Source organism: Platalea leucorodia, assembly GCF_965183815.1.
Source record: "Platalea leucorodia genome assembly, chromosome: 3".
NCBI classification, from domain to species: domain Eukaryota; kingdom Metazoa; phylum Chordata; class Aves; order Pelecaniformes; family Threskiornithidae; genus Platalea; species Platalea leucorodia.
In genome coordinates this window covers 18,265,911-18,288,787 of record NC_138825.1, presented here as the reverse complement: position 1 = coordinate 18,288,787, position 22,877 = coordinate 18,265,911, and the positions used below count along the sequence as shown (strand labels likewise).

The following is a 22,877-nucleotide window of genomic DNA, read 5'->3' as shown; positions in this document are numbered from 1 at the left end:
GGTTAATTAGTTCTGGGAGTGTAAACAGGTTGGTTAAGCAGGAGTCCAGATGAGCCGCCATGTTCCAGTTGGCTAAGACTTAAGAGCAGATTAAACATGTTTCGAGAATAACTAATCTGGTTCCCTGAACGCCTATTTGCTAAATTAACATGAAGCCAGAGCTGTGCAGAAGTTGAAGAGCTGCTAGCAATAAGCTGGTTAGGCTGTTCCTCAGATCTGTGGGTTTCTGAAGTAGCTTTCTACAAGAAAATTCAAGTTGCACCTTTAGTAAGAGAAATCTCAGATAATTAGAGCCTGTCAGTTTATTTTATAACTTTAAACATTTTATCTAAGAAGAAAGTAAGATCTTTCTCCTAGAATATACTTGGGGAAAGTTGTTTCTCTATATGACAGTCTACAGAATGGACATTTCATGTTTTTTCAGTAACTGAAGGAATTTAGATGGGTGAGAAGAAAATGACAAGGTAGAGATGGTTCAAAAGGGCTCTCATTCTTTCAAAAAACTTCAAAATGGCTAAAGTATTCCAGTGACAATTTTATTCTTCTCCCAATGTCTGTATTTTGCCAAAATCGATGAAACCCAAAAGATTTTGACTTGGTAAATAAAACTGGAACTTCACAAGGGATCAGGTGCTCCAAGATGACATTTCCAGGTTCCGCTACTTTTTTCCATTATGAGTCATGGTCACTAGGGTCCATTCTGGAAAGTCCTTGGCCAGTCCAAATGGAAAACAATGACAAGATCTTTCCTGGGTACCATGACTGGAGTCTGACTGGAAGTATCAGACTAGAAGTATTTGATATTTTGTGGCAAAGTACATTTGTTCAAAGCTCTCAGCTGTTTGAGTGTTTAGGAAGAAACTAAAATGCATATAGAAAACAGGAACACTGAAAAATATTGTTGAATTATTTTTCTTTGAAAACCAGAAATTTTTGGTCACTATATTCAAAAGCCTTCATTCACTTCGAACATAAATACAACAGAGTTAAGATTTTAATGGAGGACTCATCTCTGATTTAACTTGTATGCAACCAGCTCATCCCAACTGGATGATGCCAAAGATGGCCGTTCCCTGCACTTTTGGGCTTTAAAACCTACCCCATTCTCAGAAACATAGTCAGAAAGGATCTAGAAATGATAAAAATCATGTGTACAGATATGTTGGACTGTATAAGATACTGGTTTTCTGCAGTAATACACTCGGGAAATATTGCCACTCTTAATTTTTAGTCTATTTAGTTCTAGGTGAGCACATATGTATACTACATTGAAGTATCTCATTTGTATACATCAGGCTATCCACATTTTACCATATGGAGGTATCACATTATTAATAGCTGTTTTCCTTAAATAGACTACAGTTTGCTTTAATCTTCCTTTCTGTGCATGATCTTGCTAGAGTAAAAAGACTTTCATACAAAGGCTGTGTTTTTATATGCAAATCTATCATTTGATTACACACTTTTTTGTCCCTACATTATCACGAATATTTCTGATGAAAGTTTTATGGGTTAGGTTTAGGATTTGTGAGCTATTTCAAATTTTATCTGTTTGCCATATCATCTGCAAATACCGCATCTTTGTTGATGTTGATTGGTCTCATTTACATATTTATCACCCTTTTATTTTCAAGGATGTTTTGCTATAAACTGTCTGTCCTCATTTCTCCTCCATGTACTAATAGTACATAGATATATTTTGAAACCGAGCTCATTTCCATATATAATTTTTTTGGTTAACAATAAATCACCACTTAGAGACATCCTATTCAATGCGATCACTACCTTCATACATATCTGACATATGGTTTCTGAGTAATTAAAGATAACGGGAGCAGTTTACAATGCACTTTGCAACCCACTTCATAGTCCAGAGAGCTCAATGATTTTCCACAAGGACTAGGCTAAAAGGAATCCCGCAGGACTGGGGAGAAACAAGTACCAACAAAACTGGTGATGCAGAGCTGATCGTATTCCTAACTGGTAACTCTTGGCCACAAAAAAAAAGACCTTCTTTTTGTTTTCTCAAGAAAAATGACTGTTTACAGTGGTGCTTGATGGGGTATGAGGGTCCGGATCCACGAGTGGGATGCAGCAACTGGAGGCTTTTTAGTGTTTACTACGTGCCAATAGAAGACTACTGAACCTACGGTGATGTCCTGAGATGGATCTCATGCTTCAGAAAAGGCCAGGTGCCACGTGAGTTTTACCACTTGTTGCTGACCAGCAGCTCTTCTATCCTTCTTGCACGTTCCCTGCTTGTTCTTCATCCATCCATACTTCTCTGGGTTCAAAATCCTTTCCCTTTCCTTGCCATACCTTCTGCTGCGTTCACCTCCTTGCCAAATCCCTTACTTATGCAAAAGTATGAGCGAAAAAGGTAGAAATGATGCAGAAATGTTGGCAATCAATTCCTTTTCAGTTTTGCCGTTACACTCACAGCACTGAAAAAGGCACTGATGTTAAAGTGCATTTCCCCATTCCCACTCAAAATCCTCTTGGCTGAACAGCCTGTTTGTGACCCTCTCCTGTCAGGGCACAAGTGCTGGGTGTGCTTCTAAACAAAATGTTGTGATTTGCTCATCTATGAAATAATTCAGAAAAACTGTACATGCCCCTGAATAGTTCAGAGTGGACAGTGACAGTTATCATTTCTGGTGCTAGCACCAGTTAACCCACAGATTTTCTGTTGCTAAAGAATAGTAGGAAACACCTTACTAAGGATTTTTTCTTCTAGTGGTGGAGGACTGCAATACATCCACAATAGTATACTAATGAATACATGATACATCTGTTCATTTATATCTCCAGGCTTATCACCAAAGTTCACAGATATCAGATGCTTACACCCTTTATGTGCTAAGTTTTTCAGACCTATCGCCTGTAAGAAACTTCTCTTGTGCATCCTGCTAGCTGTCTCTGAACATGCACAAAACAATCCTCTTTATTCATTAGTGAAAAGAAAATTGGCTGCCCTGTTATGAACAGGACTGCCCTCCTCCCTAATCTTCCACTGGTTTATTATGATTATTACAAAGTTCTCAAAAGAGTCAGTTTCCCATGATCTTCCGCTATGGCACTTTATTAATTACAATGAGACTCCATGCTGAACGAACCCTTTGACCAAGGACTGCCTGCTTTCTGATATAAAAATGTATTTATGACAACACTGTTTTGGAACATCGTCTTAAAAAAAAGTTTCTAATTTTTTTAAACAGAAATGAAACTAGATGAGGCTTAGAGATAGGACCTTGCTCACAGGCAGTAAAAGGAGCTGCAACCAGAAACTGCTGTTTCGAGTAAAATAGTTGTTTCCTAGTAAATATTGACAGAATACATACATTTTCTCTAGGTCACCAAGTCCTGCGAAAGCTCCTTTTGGAATGACTCTCATCTTGGTGAGGACAAATCTCCTGAAAACAGAGAAAATGGGGTGATTATTCACAACACAGGACTGCGTGGCAGCCTTGTCAGCACAGGATAGGCCTTTTATCACTGATACAAGGATAGTCTTCAGCCTGAAGGCTTCGGCGTCTAAATACAGCTGTAATGTTCAAAGGCTTCATGGGACTCCAACTGCCTGCCCAGACCAAAATTACCACACAGCATTGGGCTGCTCAGCATCTGGAGCTGCTCAGGGGAAATAGCATCTGCCAGTAGTTGCAATTTCCCTGTTTGCTTCAGAAAGAAATCCAGACCCGGTCACGGCAGCTTTGCTGTGTGCTGGGAGGAGACAGCATCCTTCTCATCTCAACCTCTCTTTTGAGAGTTGCTCAAGCACAGGATGAAGCAGCCCTGTGGAGCCAGACTGTGGGGAGTTGCTTACACAAGGTTGTAAGGTAGTACATGCATGCTCATGCAAGATAAGCCTTAACCTGCTACACAGATAATTTAAGGAGTCAGCTACTATCTCCCGTCAGTGCAACTTTAATACCCTTTATTGCTTCTCAGTCTCTCTTCAAATTAATTCATAATATGCCACAAAATTAGGACTTTGGAATACACAACTCGATCACACATGCACCAAGACAACATTTTAATCATTTTTTAATAGTCACAGACTATGCTTTACAAAGAAAAACATTTAAAATATCATATAAGCTTTTTTGTTAACCTGGACTCATCTCCTTTTATCACAATAAACAAAGAGGATGACAGAACTATTGATGGCACTCAGCAAATGAAAGGTAGGGTATTTACTGCTCCTTGGAGAAATAGGGTGTTATCTGGGTAATTGTTTTCTTTCATGCATTCAATCATTCATAGGTTGTGAGCACAAACAATTGCATATATTAACATGACCTTCTCATCAAGATACATGCTTCACATGATATGCTTATGACTAGATGTCAGGTCAAGAAAACATAGCTGAGACATGAGAAAGCCCACGGAAATTTTGTAGAGAGAAATACCGTATTTTTGTATTTGCTGCTGAGAATAAAAGTCATATTCAAACTCCCAGGTATTAAACACAAAGCAGATAAAATAAGCAAGACATCAGATAATACTGGTTGCATCGAACAAATAGCTGTTAAAAAAAAGATATTTTCTTTTTAAAAAAAATATCACCTGTGTTACATACATGAATATCACCCTGTGATTCAGTTTCTTAGTGTATTTTCCCATGGAAATGAATTGTTTTCTGAATTACGATGAAAGCCTTTTTTTCAGTGAGCATGCCTGCTAGAGCATCCCTCATTTTTATCCTCTCAGAACTGGTGTTGCATGGCTGCTTGGGATTGCCTTTCAGCTCGTGTCTGTGCTGCCTTATTGTAAGGTCTGCAGGAGGACAGAAATGGGAAGTCAGCCTAGTATTACCTGCTGTGTAGTCCTGCAAATTTTAACACAATACCTCAAAACTAGACTTACTTTCTTACCATTCACATAAAGTATTCATACAATCCTCATCTATTTTTTATTGCAGCTGATTACTTTAGAATTTTCATGGGAGACTATCAAGTTTTAATCAAAGTCGTAAGGAATAAAGTATAGAATACCACTATGAAAGGTCTTTAGTAGAATCTACCCCCTCATTTAGATTCCCAAATATGAGTTAATATTTACTTAACCATGACAAAATCAATGCACGCCTCACCTAGCTCTAGAGATGTCACTGTGATAACACCAGGAGTGAACTTGGCCCCACGCTTTTTTAAACATTGAAATTTATGGTATTCTCAGTCCTGAAAGATGATAAAGTCAATTTGGTATTCCATTATTCTTGTACTATCATTAATGTAAATCAGAAAGAGCTTCAACACACTGTCACACAAAAATTACAGTATTGAGATCATTATGCAAATGTTAGAAGGATTAAAGAGCTTCCAGAAAAGGCCTAACCTGGATTAGGCAATTTGTAAAGCTCTACTGAAAACACGGCCAGTTTAATGCATGCAAAACTACGGCTGTGCTTTCACAGTACAGCTAGGTACAATGGATCCTTGCAGAACACCCAGCAGGCTTAGTGCTACAAAGCTGAACCATCAGGAAGCTCTTTAACTTTGATCTGCTTTGAAACCTTTCCTAAACTCTCCTTTGTAGAAACACACACCTAATTTTGGAGCCCTAGAAAGTGGGCTCTGTCTGAAAAGCCACCTAAAATTTTTTATGGCAATGTTCTAAAATGAATCCTCTCTCTGCAGGCACAGATCATCAGGAGGTTTGCAATTTTTTAATTAAACACTGGCCTATGCCATGCTTCACCACAACAAGAATTTACAGCCTGATCCCGAAACTAATGAAAAGAAGGGAACTTCATTCATAGATGAGGTTACCTATATGAGGAAAACCACAAGTGCATAGAAGTTAAAATCAGACCTTGAGTTTCTTTGTTGAATACCCTGCTATCCTGTGTTAATAAGGTGCCAGAACTCAGGAGCCACGTGTCTAATGCCCTGGAGCAGTTAAAATAGAATTGAAGTTTAATAGCTGAAGTCTCACATTCTACTTTAAAAAATTAAGGTTAATTGTTTTTAAACATCCCTGAGTAGGCTAATAAAGTCAGCCTTAATAGTATAACGAACACTGAAAATTAGAATCAGCTACTTGTTGAATTATCAACTGTATAATGAATAGAAGTCTATTATAACTAGTCAAATGCTGTATTGTTAATAAATCTCACCAATTAGGCTCCAAGAATCAATCTGTACTTAACTTGAGATACTGGCTGTTCAGTACCAATTCTTTCTGAGGTACATGGAGAAAATAATTGAAAAGCATTTCCTTGGTTTTGTTGCTGGCATTATATTAGGGTCAAAGAAATGAATACAGCCCACCTTCGTTCACGCATGTTTCATGTCAAGACAAACAAGTAAACAAAAGCATCCTTTAAAAAATTTATGCTTAATGGACAGATGTAGTATTTGGTCCTAAAAAATTATGTTAGCACTTGGGCACCAGCAAAGAAAGCACTGAAAAGCCTAAACACTCAGTACATGGTGTGGAATTGAAAACCCAGAGCCAGGTGCCTGACATAAGGTGCAAGAAAAGTTAAACTGAAGGTTAGGTGATTCAAGAATCTGTATGGAGAGCTAGCCCCCAGGAAACACTAAATCCAGTCTCTCAGAGCTTTCAGCTCTGCATCAGAGCTGCAGGTGTAACACCAGCCTCAACACGCACAGGGAGCCCCCACTCAGGGCAGGCTTTGCTGGGAGGGAGGAAGGCATCGTGGTCTCTCAATGCAGCCCTGGCAGCTGAAGCACAGACACAGGGAACGAGTGTCCTGGCTTCAAGTCCCCCCTCACCCTGAGCGGTGCAAACTCCCATATTTCATGCCCCAGGAGGATGCTCAGTGGCCAAGGGACCTCTCCCTGTCTTGGCTCAAGCATTGTGCGACGAGGGCTAGACTCCTTGTGCCACCAAAGAAGACAGGGGGAACTTAACCCTATCATCCTCTCTAGATGCATTACAGTTAGAACTGATTTCTCTGGGACAGATTAAAAAAAAAAAATTACTTTTTTAAGTCCAAAGGTCAGTGATGCTAATGTTATTTGGGCTACAGTAGGTCCCAGAAGTCCTAGCAAGGACTCCAGTGTTGGAGTCACTGAAAACTTAACAAATGAGAGAACAGAAACAAGCACAGGAAAGGAAACAAGCCCCAAATGGTGACACAGTTACCCTGCATCATGAGAAGGCAATATACATGGCTGGAAACAGAAGAACGGCAATATTAACTACTGTTATTCCTTACATACAGAAGTATAAGCTATATTTAAGGCTGGCCCATTGCTCCTATACATGCCCTGATACCCAGGAGAGGTTTCTAAATCCTGATTTAAATACATCTGTTGAAAGTGATTCTTCAGGATCCTTTTATTGATAGGAACTGAAGCTGTGTGCTGCCATTGTACAATCACACTTATACTTTATGTATTTATATATATGTGTGTTATGAATTATAATATAAATATTTACTTAAATATATAATATTGCTTAATATTTAACTGATTTTTACCTAGTTCTGTTTTTCTGACCAGTGAGAGTAATTGTTTTCTGTTGTGCAGTAATATCCTTTTACATCTTGAAGGACAGGTAAGCTTACAATCAGACTATATTTCTCTGGACTGAACATGCACAATTCCCACAGGTTTCTCAGTTTTTCAATTTTAAGTGTTTTATATGCCTCTTTATTATATCATTTCAGTTTGTCTCATGAATGGGTGTGAGTAAACTCTTCTATTGCAAAACTACTAAAAAACTGTTGCTAATTAAGGCTAGACCTGTCAGGACGAGGGCAGAACTTTCACCTCCTGATTTGGTTATTTATACAGAGACATCTAAACCTGGTTATTTGAAACAGTGGGGTCTCAGTTACTATGAAGCCACTGACACAGGTGACTTACTTAGACCACCTTATATCACCATGAAGAATAAACAACTCAAATACATCTTGTTTCTGTATGGCTATGTCTAGTATAAGAGAAATATCATAGTGCCAGCTTAATCTTAAAGCCTATAGAGGACACGATACAAACAACAGAAACTAGCAGATACTGGTAAAATGTTCCTGAATAACCCTCTAACATTTCCAGTTATGAAGAGATTTATTGAACTTTTCCTAAAATAGAGTCTTCTGCAACTGAAGTAGTTCAGACAGGCAGAACATAAGACATGAAGGGAAAAAAACCTCCAGCAAAATGAATATTCTTCCATCCAGCCCCACATGAATCCTGTGACAGAAATCAGACCAACCTCATCATGAAGGGATGGAGGACTGGATGTCATTATTCAAGTATCTGGTGCCCAAGGTATGGGTGATTAAAAAGACTTGGCAAATTACAAAATAAAAAAGGTGGACCCATACAGATCATTGTTGCTAAATGTCCCTAAAAAAAGTGCATAGGAAACACATGAAGTGTGCGCATTAAGCAAATCCATGTAAATACACTGTGTTTGTGAGGTTATCCATTTATGTGTGAAATGATGTATTTTGCATATTCATCAAATGAGTTCTCAGACCCTAGTCCCACAAGCTTTTTCTTGAACAATTATGAAGTTGCACTTTGGCGTAAATTTACCACCAGACTTACTCCTTCACTGTGCTGGTGCCCCCTCCTCCCAGCCCCCTTCCTTGGCATAAGCCACCCCCCCCAGCAATAACCTTGCACAACAAAAGACTGCAGTGATTATCAGGCATTAGACTAGCTAAGAAAAAAAAAATAATTTTTGCTTCATAAAGTATGGCTGATTTTAGATCTTTCAAAACATGCTTTAAAACTCTTTTCTCAGATCTACTTAAGTCACACACAGTTAATCAGAAAGTGTGCGCATTGTAGAATTATCTTCCCTGGCTCATGTAAATTGCAAATTCATGATGTTAAAATGAACTATATCAAGCAGACACTATAAACTTTATAACTTAAGGACCAAAGGAAAAGAAAATAAAAAGCAAAAAAGATTTGGTGACCATAATGCTAAATCACCAAATTCAGTTTGAAAGAAATAAATGCGATAGGATTTTGAAGAACATTTTACTTTAATCTCTGAGCTAATAGACTGATGTTATCACCTTCTAATCCTCTGCAGCAATGTGTATTTTGTCAAACAAAGATTTACAGTGAAATTTAATTTACTCTCTGTAATTTTTTTTGGTTGTTTCTTTGTTTTTGCTTCTTGCTTTGGAGATGTGCTGGAGGTTCTGGCACAAGCAACAGATGAGTCTTTGCTTCACATCAGGAGAAAACAAAACGATGCCATGACCTATTTAGTGTGCTCTTGATTAAATGCAAAAATCAGCAAAATCCTGCCCCTGTTTTTTTCTCTGTTTTCACTTGATTAGTCAGTGCAACAGTGAAGGACCATTTTGCTTTTCATGCTGTAATAGGAGACAAATAGATACTGCAGACTGTGTCCCAGATGGTGTAAATCAATCGAGCTGTGTCATTTTGTCCCTAAACTTTTGTCCTAATTCTCACTGGAATGAATCATGAGATTCCTTTGAGCTAAACGTGATTTAATTTAAATTTATCAAGAACATTTGTAAGCCCCCAGGTCACTGAAATGGGTTCACGTTGCCATATGACTTCACTATGACTAGGGTCTGGTTCCAGGAAACACCTCACTAGGAAGGGGCATATGCAGATATATATGTACATGAAAGTATTTTTCCTAATCAGCTGCCTAAGTGGAAGATCTCTATAATCTGTTAAGCAGTTTGTAACTGCTTTCAGACATAGCTACGGTTTCCCTTCCTAACAGCAGACACAGAGGAGTCCAAAACTCATAAATTGGATGCTAAAACATCAGGCTTCAAAAACCATCAAGCTAAATGCAAAAAGATTGATTTTATTTGCTTTCTGGTTTTAAAGTCTTTAGAGTGCCTTCATATCACGCTGCAAAGCTATTTTCAACACTCATGAGGCTTTAATTTAAAAGCAGAGAAAGATTTATATTAGTTGCCTCAGTTCCAGGAGGTGCTGAGGTTGGGACTTCATAAGGCTGAGAGGATCACGAGGAATGGCATTGGCAGTGACAAAACACCGCTCCCACCATCCTACTGGCTTGTCTTGTCAGAGAGCTACGCCATCATCTCAAGGGAAAACCAAAGCCAAGCAGAATATTTTTCCGATAATGATTATTCATGAAACTACAGATTCATTTCAAAAAGGGGACCCTGATGGACTGGCACGCTTGAATAATGGAGGAAGAGCTTTGCAATTCATTTTTTCAACCAAGACATGATCTGCGCATTTGAGAATCTGAGAGCCCCTACTTTACACACATGTAAATTGACTTACAAGAGAGACAGACCATAATTGCTTGCTAATATGCACAATCTGGCTTGAAGCATCTAATCACTGCATTCACCTAATGTGCTTAAATCAGCTGCTCATCCCCTTCAAACGCTTGTGAAAGGACAAGTTATCTAGACTGTGCAGCTGGTTTATTCCTTTTGTGGGACGATAAAAGCAGGGAAAGGAGAGTATTCCAAGGAAAAATTAAGCAATATACATTTTATGGAGAAGACAGAAAACAAAGATCCCCTCCTGAGTTTCAGGCTGTACTGGGCCTGGCTAGGAAAGAGTTAATTTTCTTCATGGCAGCTCATATGGTTCTGTGGTTTAGATTTTTGACCCAAACCATACTGATAACATGCTAATATTCCAGCATTTGCTGAACAGTGTTTGCACAGCATCAAGGCCACCTCTATTTCTCACTTTGCCCCCTGCAGTGGATAGCCTGGGGGGTGGGCTATAGGCTGGGGGGAACACAACTGGGCAGGTGACCTGAACTAACCAGGGAGATATTCCATACCACATAGCGTCATGCTCAGCAATACAAGGGAAAACCATTCTTCTATTTGACTGAAAAATGCAGGATAACTCTGGGAGGGCACACGTCCTCCTTTCAGGTATGCTACTTGGGAATCTCTTCAGATCTGAGAGTGATGTAAGGGGCATCTCTGAGCAAGAAAATATTTTGGTTTGTGTGCTGTTAAATAAAGCAATGTAGAGACAAAGTAAATACAATTAGACCTGCAACAATAAAGTTATTAGCGATGCCTGTCTTATTTGCAGGTCTGAATCTAAAAGGCAGCATGTGCAGTAGCTCATGAAAAATCACTCCTTAATCTTTCCAGTGGCCTCCCTTAAAAATCAATTTCCTTTTCTTTTTTGGATTAGGTTAAAAGGATAATGAATAATACTGATGGCATTCCTATTCTTAATTTAGTGAATACTTGCTCGGCGAAATAATGCCATCCAGCCACAAAAAGCTGAAGGGAAGCATTTTAAGAGCACACAGCTGATGTCCTGTTGGCGTTTCACTTGTGGGGTGCCCACAATACCATAACATGGATAACAAAATGCCTGTTTCCCCAGCAGAGCTGTGATGCTGCTCAAACAGGCACACAGCAAAGTTGCTGTGGGATTTGTTTTTCCCCCAGGACCTTGCTTAGGTCAGCTAATAAGTTGGACACAGTGCCCCTCAGCAGCTAACAGCTGATAAGGAGAGATAAGGAAGGACAGAAAATTGTTGTGAGGAAAAAAAAAGCATCTAAAAGACTGTAAAAGTGGTCAAGCAACATGCTTGTAAAGCTTACTCTCCCTCCCCTCGCCTTAGTTTTCCAAAACCATGGTATGTTTAGTCTCAGCACTGATAACCCTTTTCATTTCTGGACAAAGCATCCACTGTCCTCAGTAACACTGTACATCCCCCCACAACGCTGCAGATAGCTTCCTTCCGAGGTCACTCATGTAGGCAGTTAAAAATAAAGCTCCAAGATGCTTTTAAATACATCTGCTTGAATAGGGTGAGATGAATCTGGAGACGGGGAATTAAAAAAAAAAACAAACAACAAGATGGAGGGGAAAAAAAAAGAGAAGATTACAAAATTCCCAAGCAGAAAAAGAGATGCAACACCAGGACTTTTACTCAATCTGAGACGTTTAATGGTCTACACTTAGTGCAATCTACACTGTACTTAGGCTGGGTTGCTTTACGCTGAGATAAAGCTGAGAGAACAGAGTTGTGACTATTCAGAACAGTTGCCTGCATGTGTTAACTCATTTTGCAATGTGTCTGACAAATAATTTTGTTGAAGATTTAGGTGCCAGGAGCAGTAACGCACAAGATATGTAACAAACAAATGACATCTGCCCTGAGCAGACTTACTGCAGAGCACCCTCTGACACAAGGACGTTGGTCCCTTCAGTGGATCCAGGTGGCTACAAGTCAAAGGGGAAAGTTTGCATCCTGCACCCTTGCAGCAGATAAAGCAGACAGCAAAGCAATGCCATCTTGGCAGGAAGGATCTCCTCCTTTCCTTAAGCTTGCCCAGAGCTTGAGCAAAACAAAACAAAGCTGGAGCTCTGGATTCCTCTACAGTACGTACACACAGAGTAAAAAGGTTTGCCACCGAGCACAAATTACAAAAACTAGTCCTCTTTAGGCCTATGAGCAGAATCACAGTTATCATGTTCGCATCTGGGAAGAGTATAACTGCTAGGAATGAGTTACCCACAAAAAAGGCCAGCAGTAAGCTTGAAAGCACAGTTAAAATTGCTTCTATTAATGTCAAAGGCATGCTGTGAAAAGTGTTTTGTGTAAGATAAATAACACAAGTGAATGAAGTTATCCTGCCTTGGTTACAGAGAGCGAGAAAATAGTGATTGCTTTATTTTTACAAATAGCTATACTTTATTAGTATCGATTATCCTGTAAGACACTACACTACTTTTAGAAGAGCACATCCTCATTCCTCACAGCTTACTCACATGGGCCTTTGAGAAATGCACAGCATGTGATAAACGTGCAACTTCCTTAAGATCTGACCTTGATATCTGCAACCATCTTTATGGTGAGGAGCCATTAAAAATTCACTCACTCTGAGCACACTCATGGTGTTGCATCTATTTATATTAATATCTCTGCATACTTTCCTAACAAAAGGAGCATTGTACAAGTACGGGGTATTTTGTTCTTGCACAAGGAGCGTTTTACATTTTGTTTTTTCCCATGGGCAACTTGTCAAGGCAAATAGGGTTATGGTAAATGTTCATCCAACCAGATGGGGGGCTTTTTAGGTATTGTCTTCAAAACTTTCTTCCTCTCTTTTGATTCAGAGCAAGAATAGCCGTCCTGCTCACACACAGCTGGTCACTTCAACTCTTTTCCTGTCCTAAGAATGTGTCAAAAAAGATCTTATTCCACAGCAGGGAGAGAACAGTGGTTTGTTCACCGGCTGAGGTCGTAGCAGAAAGGTGACAAGTGTTCTTTGTGTGTAGTGTTTCTACCTCTAAGACATAGAGACTTTCTATGTTGGCAGGCCCTCCATACATGATGCTATTTTTATTGACTGAGACGAATTGTCCAAGGACAAAATTCCTTAAGTTCTGCGTTGGATGCCTTAGTGAAGTTAAAAGAGAAAGAGAAAGAGGAAGCTTTTCTGCAAAATGCCTTGCTGAACCATTGCTGTTTAGAAATACACCAAATAACTTACCTCTGTCAGTTCATCTTGTTTGACAAATTCATTAGAAAGAGCTAGCATGCTTTTTACCTCCTTTCTCATCCATATCCTCCTAGGCACTATACCTACCTTGCTTAATGGGACACAGCCAAAATATCACAGAATATTAATAAAATAAAAAGAAAGGAAGATACTCACTGTTAGATTTCCTAACTAGCACACACAGCCTAATAAGTAACAGGGTCCCCACCAAATATTTGGATTAATTTGGATACATCCAAAGGCTTGTTTGAAGTTGTAATGAGATACCTGATGCTCCTTGATGCCAGAGCACTCAGAAACCGTTCAAGGAGTAGCACTTGGAGGCTTGATCGTACTCTTTCTTCCTCTGCATCTGAGTATGAGCTTTGTAAAAGTAAATATTCTCTCTGCTATCTAATACGTGCTGTATTTTTCAAAGAAAGAGCAGCATGACTGCCAAATGCAGCTAACTCAACTGGCAGTCTTGGGAAAACAGCATCTCCCAAAGGAGGGGTCCTGGATGCAAACGGCACGTACTCCACTGTTCTCAGTGCAGCAGCTAGACATGTGGTGACATAACTATACGGAAATACAGAAATATGGTGGGCCTAGGCCATATGCTCCCGCTTCTCTCCCACCGTGGCAAGTGGAGCATTTCCTTCTTTTTATATATTGAAGTGCAAACTTAAATTTTAAATGCTTATGTTTTGAAATAACACTAAAGGTGACAAAGGTGAAAAATCCTCAGCTTTTGTTACTCTAGCACTATGCAAAGAAACAAAACCTCCCATTCGTCCCCTCTGGTCATGCCTTCCTCTAATCTGAATGTCTCCGCTGACTATTTCCAGGGGAACAGAAGCTGGCTCCCAGAATTGCTGCTAGCTGTGCAAGAGGATGAACCACACAGCACGTTGAGAATGGGAGCACCCACGAGATTAACGTGAGCAACAGGCTCCTGCGTGTGTAAGAGAGCTCGTAGTCCTCACACTGTAATGCACTTTGCACATTTTATTTGGTCCTGTAAACTTTCCTATTTACTGCCATTGCTCACCACAGATTCCCACGTCACTGGTGCTCTTCCTAGCCACACAGTTTCCATGTCAAGAACTGTTCTCAGCTCATCTATTACTATTGCTGAGGGAAACATTCACAGGGATATGACTTGTAGGTGGATGGACTTTTTCAATTTCATCCTGCACTCTCCTGAGACCATCTCTTCTCCCTCGCAGTCTTTCTCTGTTATTGAGATCTCTTCCCCATAGACATCACCAATTTGATAGAAAGGGAACGATAAAGCAAGGAATCCTTATTACTTCTACTTGTACAAAAAAACCCCACCCTATGTTTTCCTATTATTTTAGCAAGAATTAGCTTGCCACTGTAAATGCTGGGTTTATCTACCTTCCACTAGCCATGGATTTACTTTGACATGTTAAAATTATGTTCCTGAATAAATATAGCACGGCAGCTAGTGTACTAGTATCCTTAAAAATACAAACTGTACTATTTACTTTAAGGTCTCTTCACAGTAACACACAGGGAAAAACTTGCACTGGTGTCAAGCATGGATCTTTAATGCATTTGAAAGTGAGTATTATTGTTTCAGAAAGATGCCAGCGTGACCACACTGGCAGCTGAAATACTAGCTTACGTTCAGAATAAAGATGTGCTTAGTGCTTTCACCTTCAGAGTGCTTCTCGAACACGAAATCTCTATGGGGAACTTAAAAATAATAAACATACATGGTCCTCTTAAAAAGGGTGACAGAACAGTGAAACAGAGACAGGAGAAATTTAACCTGCATATGGCACAGCTGCAGGTTATGAAAGACCTCTAAGAAAGATCTTAGCAGTTAGGCCTGGGAAAATATATCCCTTGCAACATCTAACCTCAGTGGATGAAACCTAGACTTCTGCCCCCTTCCTACACACCCTTCCATCAGCTCTCTAAATGACCGTGATAGGCATCTTCTGGTGTAAAATTGGATAAAACCTGACTGGAAGAAACAAGGATAGATGTAACAGTCATCTGAGTGAAGGAAGGTCATGAATGGCATCCCATGGAGACCTGCACGGGGCCTGCATACCATAGTCATAAGCTATCTGGAAGGGGACTGAGGAGTAAGGTGACAAACATATGATGACCAGGGTAGTAAGACAAGAGCTGGATGTGAAGATTTGCAAAGCAGAAGGAGTTCAGCCTCCACACAGCACGTAGTTCAACAATGCAACTCCTTGCTACAGGACATTGTGGATGGCAGACATTCAAGAAGAAATAGATAAATGCATGAAAGCAAAATATGTGAAGAGGGTTGACTACCAAGATATCACTCTACTCGAGATGTCCCTGAGGCAGGCAGAGCTGGAGAGGTACACATCTCTGCTGGGATACACATCAGACCAGCAAAGAGCCTGCACTACGGCCAGCCTGGGAGAGCTCTGCCAAAATGAGGAGACAGAGCCAGATCAGCACAAGTAAACGCCACCTATTCTGGCACTCTTTGAAACAGGCAATCTCTGTCTAGATTGAAGGGTTGAAGTATTCAATATTTACAGCTAGTGCAAGTTTTTGTACTTTGCAGAAGAAGGGGTTGCTCCTTAGGTTAAAACAATTCAAGGACTAGTCCCCTAGATCAAAGGGTAAAACTCAATCAGGGGTAATGTTTTCAGCACTGCATTCAGGCTCCTGTTTCATTGCACGGAATTGGCTCTACAAGACATTTCCAAAAATAAATGGAACAAGAACGCTTCAGCATTCTTTAATAATACAAATATTAAAAGAATGTTGCAGCTCTCCACAAATTCTTTTGTTAGATCATTTTGATAATCTTTGTAAAATCAGGGGAAATGCCTTGCCACAGCAAAATCTCAACTTGTCCCTTACTGTCCTCCCCACCCCCACTTTGGGAGGTGGGCTATAAAGCAGACTCAGGGTCTTAATACTCTAAATGCTTAAGGGTTTTGTGTCACTTGTTTCCTGCACTCTTTTTTCTAAGACCTGCCTCCCCCTTCTCTACGGTAAAAAAAAAATTGGTTCACATCGCCTTTGAATAGAGGGTGCCGTTCTGATCCCTTTCATCTCAAAAAGGGTATATGACTATTGGGAAAGGTAAAGAGAAGGGCAATAAGGCTGATCAAATTATGGCTTCCATAAGAGGAATAACAAATTTGTCTGGGACTTTTCAGCACGGAAAGCTTAAAGGGATGCTAGAGGTCTACAAAATATCTTGGAGAGGGTTGGCAAGGACTGACGCTTTATCAGCTCTTCCATTACGAAAACTTAGAGGTGAGGCCAGAGGCAGCTAGATTCAAAGCAAACAAGAGGACCTGGCTTTTCACACAGTGCACATGGGCTGCCAAAACTCCTTCATGCAGCCTGGGTGCAAGAAGCTGATGTGGGCTCACGGGTAGTATGTACAAGTAATTTGAGGAGAGATAAATTAGGGCTGCTAAATAAACAACAAGAATTCCAGGCAATCCCCTGGGCTGGAATTAGTTGGAGACTGGAGGAGTATTGTGATAATACATATTAAATGCTTTCCCTGTTCTTGCTCTACCCTTAGCAGCTCTTAAGAATCCCTACTGTATGCAGGGATTCATCCTCCTTAGTGTAGCCATGGCTTATATTGCAGGGAGAGAGCAGGCAAAGGAGGGGTTCCCTTCCTACAGAGGAAAAACTGATCGCCATCTGCCTCTACTGGGCTATAGACCTGCCTGAGAGCAAGGCAGGGGATTGTGGAAAGAGGATCTAGCATGCCCTTGGTTGGTGCTGATGGGCCAAATTTGAGCTGCTGAGCACTCGCAGAAGATCCTTGCTGAGCTGTGCAACATCTCTGTGAAGTTTTGGTGCAAGATCATGTTGTAAGTAAGCTGAGGGGCTTCGCTTTCTTACCATAGCTGAACAGCTGTGGTTTTGCTTAAATGTTGGCTGTAGCAAGTATCCAATCAATACTCTAGCTGTGGCTCTAGCCACTCTAGCTGTGGCTCTCAAGTCAAAACAAAGATATCTTCCTACTGCACTACATAAGGCCTTTCTAACCTACAAAAAAATATTCAGTAATCCTGACTCCATCTTTCTGTGTCCATACTGATTCTGAAGTAAAGCGGAACATTTTTAAAAGCAGACCAAGGCTTCGGAGGCTAGTATCCTATGCCTGTTTTCTTTATGACAACATCTAGGCTTATGTTTTGTCTAATTGATTCCAGCTAATAGTTATGACATATTGCAGAAGAAATCACAGGCTTTAGACTGTGAGGATGACCAAGCAGACCTCAGGATAAATTAGGAACAGACTATGAGTTTTTTTTACTGTGGAAAGAATACATTACAGCAGCAAACATGGAGAGATGCAGTAGACACGATATGCAGTCCCTGTGCAAGCAGGACACCCAGAGAGCTTTTAACCAGCTGAAGAATTTGAAGGTTGAAGATTTAAACAATTGTGTTCAACTAAGGGCAAGAAGGCTACAACAGCATCACCAGCAAAATGCATTGACAGTAAATAAATACCACTAAGTCACTGCATGCTGATCCTTGGCCAGAGACTCAAATCCAGCTTGGTACTAAAAGGTGCTTAGCTCCTTAAAGTTTATTTTTTATCTGTTTTTAATAGTAAGGGCTTTATTTGATTTCTCTGAGTCTGAATAAAGGTATTTATTTTGAGAGAACTATCCCCCAGCCCTTAGACAAACCTGTGCTTCCCAGGAAGAAGTAGGGAAAAGTTTTCCTTTGCTGACCCTTAATTCAGGAACACGGTAAGTCTCATTAACTCCAGTATGGCAAGATGAGTGCATTTAAGCAAATACTCAGAAATCTTTTTTAGCATAAAGGTAGGGCTTTGATTTAAGACAATAGAGAACAATACACAGTGGGCCACCATCTGAGTAAAACCTGCATGAATATGAGCCAGGTAAACTTTCCTGAGCTCGCTTCATATATCACAAAAAGGAATCTAGACCCCCCTGCTCTCATTGGAGGTGTGAAATTAAATGTCTTTTTTCTCAGAGAGCAACAGAGGACAAAAAAATGAAATACAGAACAGAACTCTGCTTGAAAAGAGAGTGAAAATAAATCAGCAGTGAATGGATTAGCTTCAGATCAGACTGCCCGGAGCATCCTGATCTGGAACAGCAGAGCACTCAGGGCTTGTGTTTTTTAAATTAGTTTTAATAAATAGAATCAATAGCTCAAATTATGAAGAAGAACAAAAGCATAGATCAAATCGATCAAGGCTGTAGCTTATCGTTATAAGCCAAGGGGTGTCTTCTCTTGTCTGAATGAGATAAGGTGGCACAAGAATCCACTTGCAGCTTTTCAGTATCTCTCCCATAACAGCTGTACGTGGAGTTGGATACAGAGCCTGAAAATGCTCCTGGTTATCCAAACACAAACACAGCCTCTCTTTCTTTTTCCTTTCCCCAGCAGAGAAACAAACAAACAAACAAACAAACAAACAAATAAATAAATAAGGAAATGAATCCTTTGTCCTGAAGATAAATGCGGGAACTTACAGGGAGGACGGAACTAAATAGACAAACAAGCACAAAGTATCATTCATTATATATGGAATTTAATGCTCAGGTAAAGAGATTCTTTTTCAAATCACTGGAAAAGTGTCTTTCCACATATTAGGTTAGGAAGGGGTGTTGGAGAGCATTCAGGAGTTCTCTCTACCCAAAATAGACAGCCAAGGATTATCTACTGGAGGGGAGCGAGGGGGATGTCATTAACTGCAATCAAGTTTTTGGCAACAGGAGGGGGCATTTGCACACAGGCACGTTGTTTTCCTCTTTGTGGTTTTTTTTTTTTTTTATTTGTTTCTTTTGTTTCATTTTGTTTTTCCCAGGCGGACTTTGCTCCAGGGAAGCTGCAGCTGCTCTAACACGGGGCCGGGTCCCTGAGGAGCAGAGCAGGAGCGTGCCAGCAGCGGGGTGCCTGGTCTGCATGGGGTTCCTTTGCCTGGGCACACAGCTGCACGGGTGCTCACAGCAAGAGATGGTCTCCAGATCTGTCGCAGCAATGTGAGAGTACAGCACACAGACACTCCTGCTACATGACCCACCACCTGCAAGGGTAGGAGAAAATGGAGAATCCCAGCTGCCTCCTTACTCGGGGTAATAGGGGGATGACCCTACTTCAGACAAGCTTGTTTTGATTAATAGTCGCCCCCTCCCCCAAAAACGAAACACAGGAAAAGCATATTGCAGCTCCAAACAGCTTTTCAAGCCTCAGCTGGACCCCAGGTCACCAGCCCTGGGTCTGCATGTGGAGTGCTGGTACACTTCATCACCAGGACAACACCATGAGCTCCTCTTTCATCTAAGTGGTTTTATCCCACACACCCCGAGCATCAGCTCTGGAGCACAAGTGCTGCACGGGAAATTAAATCACTTAACAAACCCTTTTTTCTCCCCCTCCAATGTAACTTTTTTATTAAAATTAAGCCAAGTACAAACTACCTGCCCTGAATTTATTTCCTCAAATACAGTATAGCTGAAGAGGTTTTTGGCACACCACATGACAGCCTAGAGGTGTGAGAACAATGCACAGTGCTGATAACCTCTGCTAACCCCCATTCATCCTCAGGTTGAAAAGCTGGCATCAGTTACATGGGCTTTATGCCCACATATAGCACATAAGAGTCTTTTTCATTGTTGTGGTTGAATTATAGATAAACAGCAAAAGGGGAATAACAATCTTATAATAATAGAATATATGACAGCTGTACTACTGAAAGTCATTCACATGCTCCAGTGATGAGCATGGTTCAAAGCCTATCTGGAATAGCCTTCCATCTTGCTAATAAATATTCAGAGACGTTTTAATCTTCAAGGTCATAATATTGAACATCTGACAGAAAATTCAATGTAGATCCATAAGCGGTTTTTATTACATTTCAGTCGGAAATAGATTTCATAATGCTTTAGAGCAAGCAGTGCCTTAGCCAGAAGACACAACTTTCTTGGCCAAAGTAGTCAGCGGTTAGCTGCAAGTCCAACAAAATAAACAAAATACCAATTATGATTCAAGTGTAGTGTAAGTTATTTTCCATTCAGTGAGGAAGAATTGATTTTCCCAACAGTGTCACTTACACTGTAATGATTATTGCACATAAGACAACTTAGGAAAATGATGGAAAAACAAATTAGATGGCCTGCAGATCATTGGCTTATCTTGACTGCTCACCTTGAGGACAGAGTTAAGGAAACATAATATACAGTACTGGATGTCAGGGTGCTTGAAACCTCTGCTCTTCTTCCACCTCCCTGATATTTCATATTAAAATTTCAAAACAGAAATAAACATTTCCAGCAGGGATAAGGCATGAAGCAGCACATCTTGCCAGTCTAAGGACGTTTGCTTAATTAAAAACAATGATAACTTGCTGTGACAGAAGATAATTAAAGGGGTATAAATTGTATAAGAACTTGGCTTTGTCTAATGCTCTCATTTTATATACACATCTATTCATGAGTCATATGAGAAAAATGTTGCCACAGCTCTGTGGCTTTTGTTAGCTGACACTTCAGTACTGATGACCAAGTGCTAAAGCAATGTGGTGAAAGACTGGGCCCAATATTATGGCACAATCTAATGAAAATCAATAGGAATTCTTCCACTGATTTTTCAGCATGTATTGGATGGACCTTTATTGCATGCATAAGCCTGAATAATGGGAACAGAGGTTAACCAATCAGCGACATAATGATAATCTCTGTATGTGGAGATGGAATTGTCCCGATCAGAGTTTATAATAAAAAAATGAGTTGGCCTCACATTCTTCTCTGGCGACATCCACAATCAGCCAATGTACTGCACATTAAGTGCTGCACATCTTATCTAGCTGATAGAATTTGCTGCAAGAGGCTGGTTAGCCATGTTTCGTTTTGCTTTAGGACCAATAAAAATGACAATGTCACCACCGAACCTAAAATGTCATTGCAAAGTTTCACACATACCCTTCCACAACCATTATGTTTTTCCTCAGATTTATTTCAAAGGTCTGCATCATTCCTTTAAGATCTCCTCTAATCTCCTCTAAAGTTGCAGCTTCCTTGCAGGATCTCCTACTCTTTGCTCTGTTATACATCGTAAAAAGTCTCTTAAATTTTAAAGATGAGTTGGCCTTGCAAAAAATGAGAGAATGCATGAATTTTGTGGTTGATTACTTTGTTGAGAAAATGCGTCACCACTTTATACCACTTGAGCTGTTGGGACAGATGTAGTGCTTGATATTTCAGTGCTTTTGATTATTTCATGTCACTACCCAACCACTTCTTTTTCCTTTCTTTTTTTAAATGTAACATCTATATCTATTCTTGCAAATGGATTGATCAAACAGTAGGCATGATACTGGTCATTCTCTCTCACTTTCTCAGATTAAGCACACTTTTGGCAATGAGAAAATGAATGCTTGCTCTGAGTTTGACAGTTGTAAAGGATGTTTATTTCCTAGGGCTTTGTTTATAAGACTGCAGTGTTTAAAAGATTATTTTGTGCTTCTTTTGGCAAAAGTTGCAGTTTGTATAAGTGCTACTGTTCTTATTGTTTACCAAAACAATATTTAGGGCCCATATATTGGATTATAGAAGAGCATATAACATGCAATAAAAGTATAGAAACAAACCTACTGTCTGCCTTTGTGTATGCTTTTTGATTTTCCTGCCTCCTTCACTCAAGGGTAATCCTCTGAAACACACAGATGTTTCAGCTGGTTATCCCTTTATCTGGCAGAAGTAGCCTCTAACATAGTGAGTATTGTTATTTCAGCATTGAAATAGTAGGGAATGGTTAGTGATCAGTTTGACACCTTTATTTTCCAGAAAGTATTTTCCATCATCACCTCTTCAATAAGATCAACAAGAAGGAAGAGCATTCGGATGACCAGGCAAGCCAAGCATAACTTGGAAGCATACTGTTAGGCAGGCTAGCAGAGGAAGTATGGTCATTTGGTTCTGTTACAGCAGCTACTGAAATACAGATACTGATGCTGGAAAAGGACTTTCCAACTGGTGGAACTTAACATCATGGAAACTCCTACAGTGATGCTATACTTGATGGTGAAGGTGAAAGTTAGACCTCCATATAGTCTAAGTGCACCTTCTTCCTTCTTTGGAGTGTTTTAAGAAAAACAGTTGGCATCGTGTTGAAGAATAAGGCTTCTGAGACTTGTGGGCTTCTAGGATCAAGAGCCAATCTGAATCAGTTGAGTTCAGACTAACAAAACTCTTATTATTTCTGTGCGACATAGGCTGAAGCCCAAAGCTGTTGTTCGTAACAGTAGGATACTAGCATGAGGTGCTTTACAGAAACGTATAAACTCCTTTACACAATGAACATTGTAAAGATGTACTCTAGCTGGCCAGTCAGGCTACTGCTAATAAAAATAGCAGCCTGCCATCCCTCCAAAGCAGATGTTAACAAACTTTCTCTGGAATGCAGAAAATCTTCA

General features: G+C 40.0%; 1 protein-coding gene across 1 annotated transcript in view; it reads right to left on the bottom strand.

Moving 5' to 3' along the window:
- Window positions 1-22,877, bottom strand: part of FSHR (follicle stimulating hormone receptor) — a gene marked incomplete at both ends in the record, with an annotated part of 82,512 nt that overhangs the window by 47,590 nt on the left and 12,045 nt on the right. Inside the window, one exon of the mRNA XM_082307318.1 lies at window positions 3,342-3,413. Coding sequence (XP_082163444.1) covers window positions 3,342-3,413 — 72 coding nt within the window. The remainder of the gene's footprint in view (window positions 1-3,341; window positions 3,414-22,877) is intronic.